The following is a 16,726-nucleotide window of genomic DNA, read 5'->3' on the forward strand; positions in this document are numbered from 1 at the left end:
AAGCCTTTGACTGGACCCTAGCAGTGATTTGTGCCCTTAGGCAATTGTAGGTTTCAGAGGAATGACTGCTTGGGAGTTCACATGAAAATAACTGCCTCTCTCTCATGCATGGTTTGTGAGACATTGCCCTTCTAATCAGCCTGCTAATCCAGTGGTGTTTATTACTCCCATTTCAAAACCTATTCATTTCTTTGATGCTTCTGTCGCCCACCTGCCACACTACTGATGACAGGTGTTGAGTCACCTTGAATTTAAAATCCTTTTGTGGTAGGCAGAAATGTGTTGGGTAAGGTTCATACGCACACACGCGCACACACACACGCACATATGCACACTCATTCCATCTTGGGAGGCTAGAAAAGTTGCTGGATATACTTTCTAACTTAGGCTCCATTTCATAATCTTTTGAGCATGTGTCTGACCTGCACACTTCCTTTCTGCCCCCTGCTCCCTAACGTACAATGACAAACCGCTAGAAATAAGAATGGATGGAAGTGAATGAGAAAGATGAAGTCCTTCAGCTGCTTAAGGCTCAGTGAAAGCTTTTTCTTGGGTGGGCTGTACCTTAGTTTTGCAGTTCTGTGTGTGTTTGTCTATTTCCTGGTATTAATCAGTATTGATATCCAACCCATACAGTGCTGGCTGGGGCTGGGGTTGTCAGTCTGTGCCATTTTCCAGATGTGGATGACAGGTGCATATTTAGGACAGAAGATTTTTATTTTTATTTTTATTTATTTATTTATTTATTTTTGGCTGCCTTGGGTCTTCGTTCCTGCGCATGGGCTTTCTCTAGTTGCGGCGAGCGGGGGGGCTAGTCTTCATTGCGGTGGCTTCTCTTGTTGCGGAGCACGTGCTCTAGGCGCGCGGGCTTCAGTAGTTGTGGCACTCAGGCTCAGTAGTTGTGGCACACAGGCTTAGTTGCTCCGTGGCATGTGGGATCTTCCCAGACCAGGGCTCGAACCCATGTCCGCTGCATTGGCAGGCGGATTCTTAACCACTGTGCTGCCAGGGAAGTCCGGGACAGAAGATTTTTAAATTGCTTCTTCAGAACTCAGTCAACCCTCGTAATACTGCCAAGATTTATATAATAATTTATACAATATAGGGAAGTTGTGTAAGAGAAGAAACTGATGGAAAGTCATTTTTTCTTCTGGAAGGGACCTAAATCATTCGGTCTCTGGATTATAGAGTAGCCAGCACAATGCCTAGTACAAAATAGGGGCTGTGTAAATACTTGTTGAATGGATATATGAATTTAAGTCAGGAATTGCTAATGATACTAAGGATCAGGGAGGTGACATCAAAGTGTAAACTGGATAGATTTTAAAGATAAGAGTGGTGGGGACAGTAGCAAACTGGAGAGTGCCTGCCCTGCCTAAAGACAATCACATTAAAATTTTTTAAAAACATGGCTAGAAAAGCCTTCAGATTAGTTTACCTCTGATGCTCCAAACTCTTCTTTTCATAGGTAAGAAAGTGCATTTGTATAAAGTCACAAAGCTGTTAGTAGCAGAACTGGAACTGAAATTCAGATCTTTTTTTTCAGTCTGGTATGCTTTCCATTGTTCCACATAGACGATTAACTGTTAGAATAGAAAATATGGAATATAAAGTGTTTCAGTTTTACAGTGGATTCATTTCATATTCCTGGCTATGTTTTTATCCTGATAATTATAGGCTACGCCAAAGCTCAGCTTTGAAATTTATAGGCAGGTATGAGCAGTGAAAGACAAACTTGAAACTTCCCTTTTCCCTAATCTGTCACACTCTCTAGCACTCTGCATTTCGAGGAATCAATTATTAATTACTTGGCATATAATTTCTTCTTTTTCTGTCTTTCTAGTGGACTGGTTCTGCCTGTCTGGAAGGCCATGGAGAAGCTGGGAATCAAGCCAAGCCGTGCTTCTTGGATTTTATCAGGATTTTGTTGGCAGACATCTGTGAAGTGGTTGAGAAGCTTGTACCTGTTTTATATTTGCTTCTGCTTCAGTGCTCTGTGGCTGTCAACAGGTACCATTTTCTTTATATATTTAAGATTTTTAAAAAAGGGTACTCAGTGTGAGTCTTTCAGTTCATTTTAAAGACTAGTAGGAGCCAGAAAAGCAACCTGCTAATTGACAGAAGTGGTCATCCTTTAGGTGGACACTTAGTTTGTTGGGTTTATTTGTCTGTTTTGTTTTAAACCAAAATTTAAATTGGGTTCTTTCTCTCTCTTTCTTTTTTTGGCCGCTGCCACTCGGCATGTGGGATCCTTAGTTCCCCCACCAGGGATCGAACCCGTGCCCCGTGCAGAGGAAGCATGGAGTCTTAACCACTGGACCGCCAGGGAAGTCCCTGGGTTATTTCTCATAAAGGAGAATTGGCATGGTCATTTTGAGATTTGATGAAGATGTAATGAAAAGAAAAAGGTTTCAAAGTTAGAAGGACCTGGGTCCTGGAGCTGGATGTTTCTTTCCACTTAATAACTATAAAACATTGAGCAAGTTACCTGTTGTCTGTAAGGAAACATAAGACCTACCTCATAACTTGATTTAAAACATAATATAATTAAAGCGTGTAGTACAGTTCTCGGAACATAAGTGATACTTTGCTTTCTTTCCTTTCCTGAAGGAATCTACACTCTATACTTAGAAGGAGAATGTGTTCCTTGCTTCTTCCGTAGCATGGGGTTATGCTGATAGATTTTATAAAGTATGCTTTCCTCCTAGAGATTATTTCACCAGCCTATTACGTCTTGCCAGGAAAAAGTGCCACAAAGGCTAAATCTCAAAGAATATCCTTTTTTTCTGTCTTTTTTTTTCTTTTGGTTCTTTTGTTGACATTGTTCCTTTCAGAGTATGGAATGTGAGGAAACAGCAATTTGAGAATGACTTCTCAGTATGTTACTGTTCTGGGCAATGACCAGAAGACTTCTGTTGTAGAGACCACTGTCTGGGACAACTAATCCGTCTTTTGCCCCCATAATTAGAAAAGTTTCTGTTGCTTTCCAAAAGCAGTTGGTGGCCGTGATCTTGAGAATCAAGTAATTACTGTATTTAACAATTTCAGTAACATCAGCTTTGGGGTTTTTGTTGTTTTGCAGTGGTGATTGATGATTGCATAATTATAGCAGTGGAAATTGCAGTTGACAGAAAGCTGACCTAAATGTTTTTTACCCAGATGATTGCTTTGCTGGGACAGCTAACTATTTCAAGCCAACATTTTATGTAAGATCATTTGAATTAAATAAGTAACTGATTTAGCACCATCAGAGTAGGAAAATCACACTTTTTGAAGTGCACCTACCATATACCAGACCCCTGGTTGTAAACATTACATGTTTCATTTAATCCTTATGATAACCTGAAAACAAATAGTTTTATTTTGTACTTAGGAAATTGAGGCCCAGGGAGGCAAAATGACTTGACCAAGGTCATACAGCAAGAACATGACGGAGCCAGGAATCTAAACGCAGCTTTTTCTACTCTAGAGCTCACGCTTTTTTTCTTTTGCTATGCTGCCTTCCAACCACAGGTGATCTTTTGGAGGACCAAAGACAGTTTTTTTGCCCTGAACCAGGATGAGCTTGTTATTTGAGGAATTCTGAGTATAGGGGAGGAAGAAGCATTGCTGAGTGTTTCTGTATTTGCCAAGCTAGTTGGTTAAACATGGTACTGTGGTCTCACTGGGCTAGTCTTTAGTATCCCTTGAGCCTGGTGCTTCAAAACAGCACCCTAAGGAACAGATTGAGTATAAAGGTGCAAAGGTGGTATTGGTAGGAGTGGTTCTGATGGGAATTAGACTGTACCAGTTCCATTTTAGAAAAGTTTGAAGCTTTTATCATGGAAGAACCAAGAGCCATATGTGTTCAAACTGAGGGAACATGCAAGCAACACATGACAGATTTTTTAATGTATTTTAATTTATCAGAGCTCTTTTACATCAATTTTTAAAAAAACACAGTGTCCTAATAGCAAAAATGAATGAGACATAAGCAGAGTATCATAAGAAATTAAAATGATTTATAACACATTAAAAAAAGATGTTCATTCTCATTACTAACCGAAGAGCTGCAGATTAAGATGAGAAATCCTTTTTAACCTATCATATTGTTGAAAATCTAAGTAAAAATATCTAGTGCTGCCAAGGGGTGATGTGGTTGCCCTCCTATTGTGCTGGAGAGTTTGAACAGAGAACTTTTTGGCATAAATCAAGATCCTTAAAAAGTTCATATTCTTTGACTTGGTAATTCCCCCTTTAGGAATTTACCTCAAGGACATATTTAGATGGTTGTGAATGAGAGCAGTCATCAACACTTATTTATTCTGTGTTGCAAAACATTGCTACAACCTGCCCCACAATAGGAGTGGTGAGATTATGGCATGTCCACATGGTGGAATATTACCTGACTTAAAAATTCACATTTTAGAAGAACAAGTACATGGGAAATGCTCCCAATGTTAAGCATGAAAAAGCATGATATACAATTGCATATTCATATTCAAAATTGGTGTCAATTTTATGAAAAGAAAAAAATATTTTTATGTAATAGAAAGTCTGAAACAAGATATATAACTAAATGTTTATATATTTTTTTGAGTAGTGGAATTATTATCTCTTTATACTTTTCTGTGTTTTCCAGGGTACATGTTAACTCTTTTTATAAGGGGGGGTAAAACCTATCTGAAGAAGCAACAACAAAACAATAGCAGCAAAAACCTATTGTTGGTAGCCTGAGTCAGTATTTATCTACTCATGAATTCGTTCAGTTTTTATCTGAGCTCTTACGTTTTCCCTGATAAAATACATTCTTGATTGTTTGCTGTTGTCTTTAGCTCATGGATTATAGAAATTATTCCTGAAAAACTAAACAAAACAAAGCAGCTCTCCAATTATCCCCATTTCTGTTTATCACTTAGCAGTTTCTCCATCTTTGGGAGAGCCCCAGGTACCCATTGACTTATGTATAGTGGGCTTATTTTTTATTTCAGCTTTGGGTTCAATGCTGGAGCGCACTGCTAGGAAGCAGTGATTACAATTTGATAAAAGATGCTCTGTGTTTTCCTTGTGAGCCATTGAATTACTATTTTTCTGTCTAACTTTATTGTTACATGGCTTAAAATAGCATTTTGAACCTGGGGATTATCAGTATCTGGAGAAAAACATGAAGTGACCCCAAGAATTTGGAAATTCCTGTAATAGATTGTCAGCTTCTTGAGAGCAGAGATTTTGCCTGTTTTGCTCACGCCAGCTATTCCTAGCAAGTACCAAGGGCTTGATATATAGTAGATGCACCATAAAAATGTTTGTTGACTGAATAATAAGTTAGCAATAAGGGAATTGTCCTTTGAGAATTAAACGTTAAAATCAACACAATCTATCATTTGAGAGTTAAAGCTTAAAATGAACACAATCGGGGCAGAGGTATGTGAAGGCACTTTAAAGAGACATAATGCCTTTGAGAACAACAAGATCTGATTAAAATATTCACAAATATTTTAACATCTAAAGAAAGAATGTGTGCATCTGAAGAGTTATATATGTGCATGCACAGGAGAGGGCCGGAACCAGCATTGGAAACCTAAACCAAGGAGAGTCATTGAGGCTAATGTACTCCAGAAGCTAACAATTGGCTATGAAAACTTTTACTGTTATTCTCTTGCTTCTGGGAAATAGATTACAGAGTTAGTTAATAAGTATTTTGAGTACAGAGAAAAAGTATCCAATTCAGAACCAATTTTTGAGAACTTATTAGGAGTTTGGTCCTGGGCTAAGCACGAGGGTAATAAAGATGAGTACAACACAATTCCTGCCCTGGAAGAACTCCCAGTTTAATGAGGGAGCTAGATGTATAAATACTACGATGTGGTAAGTGAAAAGATAGAGGGATACCATGCCCTGAGTGCTACTGCAACCAGAGAAGCATTTAGCTTAGAGATGAAGGGGGAGAACTGAAGAATTCTCTCCAGAGAAGCTGATGCCTGAACAGAATTTTGAAGGTGGAATTTGAGGGATTCGAAGGGTATTCCCAGGCAGTGGGATTGTAAGAACAAAAGCACAAAATTATGAAAAAGCTTGGTAAATAAAGGAAACTCTATACACAGTTTAGTGCTGCTGGAATACGAAGAGCAAAGCTGGAATGGCAACTCCTGAAGAGGTAGATGGTGGCCAGGTGATGAAGGATCTTGTATGCCATGGAAATAAGCTTTGATTTTAATCTTTTAAGGCAGATGGTCTACAAATTTTCTTGATTATGTACTTATATCCATAAAAAAAGTTGAAGATGTGCCCCAGTTTATGTTTGTTTATACATTATAACAAGCACCATTGTACTAATGTCTTATGTTTATGAGAGATGCCAAAAACAAATATAAATAGTTTTAATATTTTCTTTTCATATCCCAATGATTTGTTTTGTGCACTTCTGGTAAGCAAAAACTCTACTTTGGAGAGCATTGCCTTAGGAAATTGGGAGCTATTGAAAAGTTTAAGCAGAAGAGTAATACTGGTAAATTTCTAGAACATTTTTGCTGGAATATGGAAGAATGGTAATGGTGGGGATGGGAGAAAGATGGAAAGGGGAGGGAGGTCAGGGCTAGAGGTAAGGATATCTGTTAGGAAGCTAATGAAATACTAGTCCAGGAGAAAATTGATGAGGCTCTGTGTCTTCAAGGAACCTCTCTCTCACTGGAGAGAGTAATTTTACTCAATACAAATCAGTAGATGTAGGGCTAAGTAGATGGGTAGAATTTAGGAGTTCTGTAGTAAGAGATTAGCTGAGGTTATTTATTTTTTTAATTGAGATATAATACCACTATTTAATTCCAGAACAGTTTACTCACCTCCTAAAAGAAACCTCATACCCATTAGCAGTCATTCCCTCTTTCTCCCTCCCCTAGCTTCTGGAAACCACTAATCTACTTTTGGACTCTATGGATTTGCCTATTCTGGACGTTTAATATAAATGGATTCATACAATATGTGGCCTTTTATGTCTAGCTTCTTTCACTTAGGGTAATGTTTTCAAGATTCATTCATGTTGTAACATGTATCAGTACTTCATTCCTTTTCATAGCTGAATAATATTTCATTGTATCTATACCTAGGAGTGGAATTGCTGGATCATATGGTAACTCTTTGTTTAACTTTTTGTTTGCTACAGCTGCTGCACCATTTTACATTTCCACCAGCAATGTATTAGGGTTCCAGTTTCTCCATGTCCTCACCAACACTTGTTAGTGTCTGTTTTTTGATTGTCATAGAGGAGGTTGTTGAAGGTTAGAAGAATCAGGGAAGGCTTCGTGAAGGAAATGGAACTTGGCTTGGGCCTAATACATATCCAGTTTGCAGACAGACAAACTGATACAGTTAGAAACAAGGACTGGTCAAACAACCAGATGGGTACAGATCATTTATTTGTTGTATTTTTATTATTATTGCTTATTCATTCAACAAATATTTATTGAGCCAGGCACTGTTCTTTGTGAGGGACCTCTAGCCAGGTTCCTGGCTTAGCCTTCCCAGCCAGGGAAGCTTTCTGAATGAGCAGACCACATTTGCTGTCTCTATTCTCCCACCTCTGTCCTCTTCTGAATCCAGTGAGGTCTGGCTTCTGCCTAAACCTTGGCTTTTACCAAGGTAACCAGTGACCTCCCTAGCTTGACACCTTTACTTTTTACTTTACTTAACATCTCTGCTGCATTTGACACCTTTGACTACTTTCTTGATACCCTTTCCTCAGTTGCCTTAAGTTACACCATGCTTTTCTTTGCTCTCCCTTACAGCTGATGCATCGCACTTTCTAATTCTTCCCTCACTCCCTTCTCAGCTTGTCCCTTAAATGTTTTGTTCTTCAGGGTTCTGTTTCTACCCTTTCTTTTCTCGCACTTGTGCGCTCTCCCTGGGCAATCTCATTCTTTCCCATAATTGTAACCTTTGTGCTCACTACTCCCAAGTCTATACGTGTTCATTCACTTCTCTCCTGGGCCCCAGACCACATAGCCACCTGTATGTCACACATCTCCAACTGGATGTCTCCCAGCTACCTCCAACTTAATATATCAAGACTGAACTCACGATCTTTTACCCCTCTTCCTCCTTTATTCCCTGTAGCGGTGCAAAGATCACCTCTACTCATATTCTTAGGTAGAAATCCCTGAAGCATCCTATACTCCTTTTTCTCTTCCACATTCAAATCGCTTTTCATAGAGTGCCGTTTCATGTTTCCACATAGAGTACTCCATTCCTCTGCCTGTGCCATTACCATTCTGTCTGATGTATTCTTTTTTTTAAAATAAATTTATTTATTTTTATTTTTGGCTGCATTGGGTCTTTTTAAAAAATTCTATTTTATTTATTTATTTATTTATTTAGTTAGTTAGTTATATATTTTTTTGGCTGCATTGGGTCTTCTTTTCTGGGCACGGGCTTTCTCTAGTTGCGGCGAGCTGGGGCTACCCTTTGTTGCGGTGCATGGGTTTCTCACTGCGGTGGCTTCTCTTGTTGCAGAGCACGGGCTCTAGGCACGTGGGCTTCAGTAGTTGTGGCTCGCGGGCTCTAGAGCGCAGGCTCAGTAGTTGTGGCTTAGTTGCTCCGCGGCATGTGGGATCTTCCCGGACCAGGGCTCGAACCCATGTTCCCTTCGTTGGCAGGCGGATTCTTAACCACTGCGCCCCCAGGGAAGTCCTGGCAGGTGGATTCTTAACCACTGTGCCAACAAGGAAGTCCCTGCCTGATGTTTTCGGATTCAGGTAAACATAAGCTCCTTTCTGGTGCTTTCCCTGAAGCCTTGATTTGAACTTGTTCTTTAGTGTTCTCATAGTGTCTATATATTTTTCTATTATTATGCCATATTATACTGTGTTTTAGGCTTTGTGAGGAGAGGTTCAGAGTAGGTTTTGCCCTAGAATGTGGTCCTTACTCCTGAAGGCCTTTCTAGTGTCTGCTGGTCTGTGGTGTTCATGTGATTTCTTCACTTTGGCAGAGCAGGAATTCTAAAATGCTTCTACCTCCTACCCCAGCACTGCTTGACCTCTAGTGATTCTGTTTCCTTCTCATCGATGTAACATCTAGTATATGACAAACCTGTGCCTTTATGTCCCAGCCCTCAGCCTTTTGGGATCCCCTCTTTTCACAGCTCCTTCTCCAGTGTCCTACCACTCAAATTCTAGCCAAATTCAGATCTCTGCTCCTTGAGCTTGGTGAGAACCCTCTGTTCTGTTTGGGTTCCAGCTTTCTGTGCTGTGGTTGAGAAGCTGTCCCTTAAAAGAGAACTGGGCAATTATGGGGCTCACTTCAAGTTTCCCTTCTCCCAGGGATTGTAATCTTGCACTGACTATTATATTCTTATGGAAAACAATTGTCTTAAGTATTCTGTCCAGTTTCGTAGTTATTTATGGTAGATGGTGAGTCTGGTACCAGTTACTCCATCATGGCTGGGAGCAGAAGTCTACTATGATTACTTGCTTATGTGCCTACTTCATGAAACTGTTTTACTCATAGTTACATACCTAACATATAGCATGTAGTAGGTAGCAATAAAGGTTTGTTGCGTTAACCTAAAAATAATGCTAGAAATAGGACCACCTTGGAATATACATGTTAAGGAGAATCAATCTTTCATACTCTGTTTTTCAGTCTTGGCCAATTAAGTGGGCACTTCATTTCCCAGGAAGGTTATTTTTGTTCTTTTTTTCCTACCTTTCTCTGACTTGCTCCATGAATGGAAGAGCGATTTTTCTGTTTGGTGATATTGGACAAGAATTCTGTTGTGTGGAATGGCTAGTCTTCAGGATTTTCATGTATTCTCACCCTGCCACGCTCTAACTGGTCTGCCCATGCCAGGACAGCCTGCATTTGTCCAATTGGTAAGTTTAATTCAGTGTAGGAAAGTATTAGGAAGCCCATTTGTGATTGTACATCTAAGCTATGTTCTCCAGTCACCTCACACTTATAAAGATGATATTTTGGTCTCCATCTACCTCTAACTGCCATGTTTTATTTTTTTAATTAGTCCTAAACTCTGGATGGGAGAGATTAATTATCACCCTCAGCCCCCACAGAGACTGCATATGGGACAGAGATAGCTTCTGGCTTAGCAAGAGGTCTTTTCCCCACTAGTTGCCATTCCCATTTTGGTCTTAAAACTGCTCGCATTTGCCCCTGGCAGACAGAAGGCACCTGAACTCACTTTCTTCCTTTGCCCCCACCTTTTAGTTGTACTTTGAGGGCTATAGCCCCTGTTGTACCAGTCAGACCAAGTGGTATCTTTTTTCCTTGAAGAGAATAATATATTTTGAACATGCATCAGTCTTATCTTTAGGAGAAAAGCATTTTCCAGAGATTTTTTAGGTGGCATTATATCCCTGCTCTTCTGTATCTGCTGGGCACCTAATTTAAGGTGGATGACTAATGGAATACACCTCATAGCGATGAGCCTTCAGCAGGAACTTTCTCCTGCGAAACTGTCCTATATTCTTAACTACATTGCACTACAGGAAGGTAATAAATTATTAATCCTAAATCTGTCTCCTCAGATTGTGATAATGACTTGAGTACATGGCAGCTGGGGGAGGTAGAGTTTTCTGGCTGCTAACATAAACCATGCAAGCTTTTTGATTCTAAAATTCAGCTAGCATTGAGCAAGTCTATGGGATCTTTTTATATCACAATTTAATTGACTTCGGTAAGACCAATCAGAATTATCTAAAGTTAGCTTCTCTCCCAATGAAATGAAGTAATTGTCTCTTGCTTAAATACTCTTCAGTAAAAGATAATCATCTTAAGTCCTTCTCTCTAGCTAGGAAAACTATAGTTTTGGTGGGTTCTTTTTGCCCTTTAGAAACATTATGCAAACACAGACTTATTTCCTAACTTGTGTGATAAAGTGAAGAGGGTTAAGAAAATGGCATAATTGGGCAGTAAATCCAATTCAGTTTAAAAGCTGTCTTAAATTGACTCTCCTTAGGAATTCCTCAGAGAGGAAATAATACAGTAGTGGAGGAATTTATAAAAACAGAATAATTGCAGGACCAAAGCAAGGCCTTGGTCCAGACATTGTGTGGAATCAGCAGGAACATGATCAAGACTATGTGTGTGGTTACCCTTTGGACATCTATTCTCAGGTGAGTAGTATTGAAGAGTTTGGGTTAAAATGCACAGCTCTTGGTTTGGGTTAAAATGCACAGCTCCTGCCCTTTGAACTTTCTTTCTGATCCTCCATCCAAGAGCTTCCATAAGAAAAGTCAGCCCGTGTGGTTAAGATCCTTTAGCCACTTTTGATTCCAGACAGTACTGGATATGTTTTAGAGAGGAGTTGTAAGAATTGGTCTTGACCACCTACCTAGTTCATCAATAGAGCAAGAAACGGGAGACAGAGTGGCCAAGAGCATGGAGCATGGACTCAGGAGTCAGACAAGCCTGTATCTGAGTCCTGGTTCTATTATATACTGGGTGGTATTACTGAAACCCACCTTTCATCAGGTTCCTCATCTACAAAACAAGAATGACAGTACCTTTGATAGGATTGTTACGAAGATTAAATGAAATGTTCACACAAAGTGCTTAGCCTACTCCCAGGTGCATAAATAACAATTCAGCAAATGTTAGTAGTAGTCATTATGATGTGATGACATAAAATCCTCTTTGGTTAGACTCTTGTCTCATCCCAAGATGACCCCGTAGGCAGTAGGTTTGAGGTTTCTGCTGGCTTCTTAAACCTCTGTCCAGTGGGATGTCAATCCCCACATTTTTTAAAAGTATACTGTAGGCAGCTGGCCTTTCTGCATTGTCAGGAGAAGTAGGCCTCCATTCAGGCCTGAGGTTGGTTGAAGCCCACGACAGGGTGGGCTGTGTTGTGCATTTCCTGTAATTGTAACATGCCACTAAGGAGCACGACTGCTTGTTGGCTACTTGTTTCCTCCTTCAGCCAGGGATACTTTTCCTCTGGAAGAGGACTTTGTTCTGCTGCCATGACACCATCTGGCCCTCAGCTCTGGTTCACTTCCCCCAACACTGATGATATGCCCATGTTTGGCAAACTCTTGTGCTAGGCCAGGTTGGCTTTGTCTTTTAGTCAGGGCAGTGTTTTGCCTGGGGCTACTTCAATAGCATTTTTTGGATTTTATGTCAGAAGTAGCTTGCAGAGTTAGTTCCTTCCTTCAAAATGTATTTATTGGATGCCTACTATCCTAGGCATTAGAAATGCAGTGGTAAGAAAGACATGGTCTCTGCCCTCTTGGAGCTTGCAGTCTAGTGATTCCTTAGCCATTACTAGGGAACAGAAGTTCTCTTCAAGAGGGATGTTGTTACTGGTATCAAGGTTCCCTTCAAAGAGGCTGAGGGTCTCAAGGTAATTCAATGACAGGAGAGACCCAGTTTTACTTGCAGAATCCTAAGAGACTAGGGAATTTGATGTCTCAAGCTGGGCTCAATAGAGTAACCTTGGGCTTCCCTGGTGGCGCAGTGGTTGAGAATCTGCCTGCCAATGCAGGGGACACGGGTTCGAGTCCTGGTCTGGGAAGATCCCACATGCCGCGGAGCAGCTAGGCCCGTTAGCCGCAACTACTGAGCCTGCGCGTCTGGAGCCTGTGCTGCGCAACAAGAGAGGCCGTGATAGTGAGAGGCCCGCGCACCGCGATGAAGAGTGGCCCCCGCTTGCCGCAACTAGAGAAAGCCCTTGCACAGAAATGAAGACCCAACACAGCCAAAAATAAATAAAAAAAAAAAGAGTAACCTTCTGCTAAGAATTATGTGAGTCCCCTGTCTATTAATGCAGTATATCCAGCTTTCCTTTCAATCCAACCCACTCTTGCCACCATTAATAACCCACATCCCTGAATAAGCAGTGAGGTGGTTATCTGGAGATTTGGAAAAAGTGCGACAGCTGCAGCCCTTGCCCCAATTTGGAAGTATATGCGTGTCCTCTGGTGATTTCATGGGTATTAGATATACCCAGCCAGTCAGCTCTTGAAAATATTTTTTGCATCAGGTTTGTTACTTTAGGCCCTCAGGTGAACAGTTCCAGTGCAAGGCAAGCACCAAATTATATAAATTTTGAACTTCTCTGGTCAGTCACAAAAGGAAACTGTAAAATACCCTGAGATGAGATGGAATTATGAATGTTCCTGAATGATGAGTTAACTGTCACAGGTGCTGTTCTAGGAGAAACAGAAGCAGAGAGGAATGCTGGCCAAGGCCTATCCAGCTCCACCAACTGCAGACTCTGCCCCTAAAGATGGACGCCTAGTGTAGCTCATCCCATTTCTCCTTTTAAAACTCTCCCAGCAAATGACAGGATTTTTAGGAGTGCTTGCTTTCTTCCAACTGGCTTAAACGTTATGCTTTGATTCTAATCGAGCAATTTAAAGTAAATGCTTATGGATTCTCTCACTTTTAGGTAATAAAGGGAATCACTCGTATCACCAGACCTGGGAGATGGGAAGTTTATATTGATTTAATTTTACTTCTGTACTCTAATTTCAGATTTAGGTTTAAAATTTTAAAGGGACTGCCATTCTGCCTATTAAGAAGGGGCTTCTCTGTTTTTTGTTTTTTGGTTTTTTTTTTTTTACACAACTCAGTGCTTATTGTCCTTAACTGTGGGCAACCTGAGTCAGCTGGAAGCTTATGGAAGTAGGCCTGCTAGAATGAGTGAGTCTTAATCAGAATAAATGAAGCAACCTTGTAGAGAGAAGCTGAAGAGCTAGGTTCCACCTGAGAAAGTTGCATCCTGCTGGGTCAGTCTGTGGCTTTTGGCCTGAAGGAAAACAGCCCCCTGTGCTGAAGCAGTGCCAAGCTTCTCTTCTACCTGTGCATTCTACTTCATCAGTCTCTCTGGCTGCTCTAGCTTGCTTGCTTGCTTCCTTCCTTCCTTCTTCCCTCCCTCCCTTCCTTCCTCTTTAACCCTTTCTTTTTTGATTATAAAAGTCACACATGCTTAATGTAGAAAGTTTAGGAAACGATTATTCCAGATAGAAATAACTACATCCTGTGAAACCCATTGCCAGAGATGACCACTGTGAACCTGTGGCTGTAGTTTCAAGCGTATCGCTGGGGAAGTTCTGTTTGTGAGAGCTTGCTTGCTCTGCTCAGTTACTGGAGGCCGCCATGGCACCAGCCATCTCTGGACCTGGTAGAAGGGAGATTTTCTGTTCTTGCAAAGGCCCTGTCCCAGCCTGACAGAAGCTCCTGGCTCTTCCTGTCTAACTGCTTGGTTTTCAAAATTGCTCTCAGCTATGCTCCCCAGAGTATGTGTATAAGCTGCACCCTGACATTTCTCATAATGCACTTTTGAAATAATGGGGTGAATTTTCATATTACCCCTTCTCTGAAAGGTTAAAGGGAGGGCTTGACCTCTAAGCTCAAGTAAGTAGATCTTGAGCAAGGTTATTTGCCCAGGATAGTCAGGGCAGAAGGGAAGGTTTTCTGGCTTTTCCACGGAGACTTTCGCTGACGAGCATACCCTCCTTTCCTTCCCCAAGCTGTTTTGATTGAGCTCTTCCGCCCCCACTCTTTCGAGTCTCACGTGGCAGCGGCTGCCTCTGTCAGGAGGGAGGGAGAGGCAAAGAATGAAGGCCCTCTGTGTGTGGTGTGTCTTCAGGGGTTTCTCTGTGTGCCTGTGCGGGGTGTGTGTATGTGTGTGTGAGAGAGAGAGACAGAGAGACCAGGCGCATTTGGGCATCCTTGTTGCCCTGCCTAGAATTAATGTCACTTTTAAGCAGCAGAGAAATATTGCCATTTTACAGGTGAGGATAAGGAAAGGCCAGTTTCTCTGTGGCTAGACAGAGTCTGTACTAGATAATTGGATAGTAAGGAATGTTTGTTGACTGTTTTGCCCAGATTTTTATTTCTGTCCGTGGAATGTGTGAATTACAATCAACTTGACAATGGAAGTATAGGAGAAAGACAGAATGATGTGTGTGTGTGTGTGTGTGTGTGTGTGTGTGTGCGTGTGTGTACATGTCATACAAATGAAGTTATTGAAAGCCATACATCTGCAGTAAATAAACCAAACAATGCCTAATTATCTGAATGTCAGTGCTACGCTATGTTGATGACTTTAACTAGATTACACTTTTCTAATATTTGTGATCTCTGGTGCTTTATATGTGTGGTCATATTCAGTGCCTTAAAATATGCTTACTGCATTTTTAATACCTTCTCTAGGATGCTTAATTCAAATCACTTAATGATAATTAGTATCTAGGTGTTATGTACATACAATTCCTGTCAACAAGGGCTGTCCCTGGCTAAATAAAACCCAGTTCCTGCCATCAGAATGTTCACGCTATGGAGGCAGAGATAGATGTAGAAACATAAAAAAGCATGGTAAATTCCACGACGTGTTATGGGAGCACAAAGAGTGGGGCAGGGAAGAGCTGAACCCTACTCTATAGCAGGCTGGTGAGACAAGTGATATTCTAATCCCTTTGAACTTCCTTCTCTCAGATTCATTTGAAGTGGTTTTTAACCTGCAGAGCTCTTTCATTTCTTTATCGCAGAGGGAGGGGTGGAGGGAAGAGTATATACAGCTCTGTAAAGTCTAGAGAATAAGAGCCCTAAGAAAATTTTATTTTTATTTCTGTACAGATACAGATTGGCTTTGATTTAATTTAAATAAACTGGCTCTTAAAAATTCTAAGAATACTAACTACTCGTACAGTTTCGCTTTCATTTACACACAGATGAGAAAGCATCTGTAGCTCTGCATTTTATTTGTTATAAGCAAAAAGTGGTACGAGATATTTAAGTATCTGAAGCTTGGTTGTATTGAGTCCTCACATGTCCCAGTTCAGCCCACTGCAGGTTTTTTTTTTTTTTTTTTTTTTTTTTATGAGACTTACATAATACTCCAAAAAGAGAGATTTTTAATGGATAAATTGACATAAAAATTTCCTCTATTGGCCATATCTGCTGAAGTAACACTTCATGGTTTGCTGTATTATTTCCTTATTTCTTCTCAAGCTTACTGCTGATTTATTTAATTTACATATCTCTGCTGCAGCCCTCTAAATGACCTTCTCTTTAGAAACAACAAAACCAGCCAGCAAAAAAAAAGAAAAGGAAAGGAAAGAAAAGAAAACCAAAAAAAAGAATACCCCACCAAAAACCCAAAAAACCTTCCCCCGAAACAAAACAGTGCTCTGTTTCAAGGTTTACTGTGTGGATTTCCAAAGAAGATTGGTGTGATTGTGAATGCAAATAATTTATCAGCCCTGCAGTCAGAGACAGGAATCAACTGCAGGTTCTTAACAATAACATCTACAAGGGGGCTATATAGGGAATTGCTAGATTCATGACATCATATCCTGGGGCTTTTCTCTTTAGAAAAAAAAAATCTTTCTTCTTAGGACCACTTTTATGTATAGGCCAAAGTTTATCTGTTATCATTTGATACCTGTGCTTTTTGAAGTACGAAGACAGTGTTTCATAGAGAGGTGTGGGCTCCTTCACGCTGTGGCTTGGAGGCGTGCTCTCCTTGCTGACAGGATTCTCCATAGTCTTTTAGTCATAAAGTGGTGGGAGAAAAAGCAAAGCAGGAGATTCTGAGAATATTATATGCAGCATTGTAACCCCCAGTCACAGTTTTTTTTGTTTTGTTTTTTAAGTACATGGTTTAATCATTTGCCTTCAATCTGCTTTTAAATATTATAAAGCCCTTGATGACTGGCTCATTTCTGAGCAGGTGACTTTATGGTAGGAGAGCTATTTTCAGCTATACCAGTGTTTCGATTAGTATTCTCACTTA

General features: G+C 40.5%; 1 protein-coding gene across 4 annotated transcripts in view; it reads left to right on the forward strand.

Moving 5' to 3' along the window:
- Nucleotides 1–16,726, forward strand: part of KIAA0319L (KIAA0319 like) — a 105,914-nt gene that overhangs the window by 1,601 nt on the left and 87,587 nt on the right. For all 4 annotated transcript variants that reach the window (XM_061184501.1, XM_061184499.1, XM_061184500.1 and 1 more), the window contains exon 2: nucleotides 1,844–2,010. In XM_061184501.1, coding sequence (XP_061040484.1) covers nucleotides 1,872–2,010 — 139 coding nt within the window. In that variant the 5' untranslated portion in view covers nucleotides 1,844–1,871. The remainder of the gene's footprint in view (nucleotides 1–1,843; nucleotides 2,011–16,726) is intronic.

The sequence above is a fragment of the Eubalaena glacialis genome, chromosome 3 (genome assembly GCF_028564815.1).
Source record: "Eubalaena glacialis isolate mEubGla1 chromosome 3, mEubGla1.1.hap2.+ XY, whole genome shotgun sequence".
In the NCBI taxonomy this organism is placed as follows: domain Eukaryota; kingdom Metazoa; phylum Chordata; class Mammalia; order Artiodactyla; family Balaenidae; genus Eubalaena; species Eubalaena glacialis.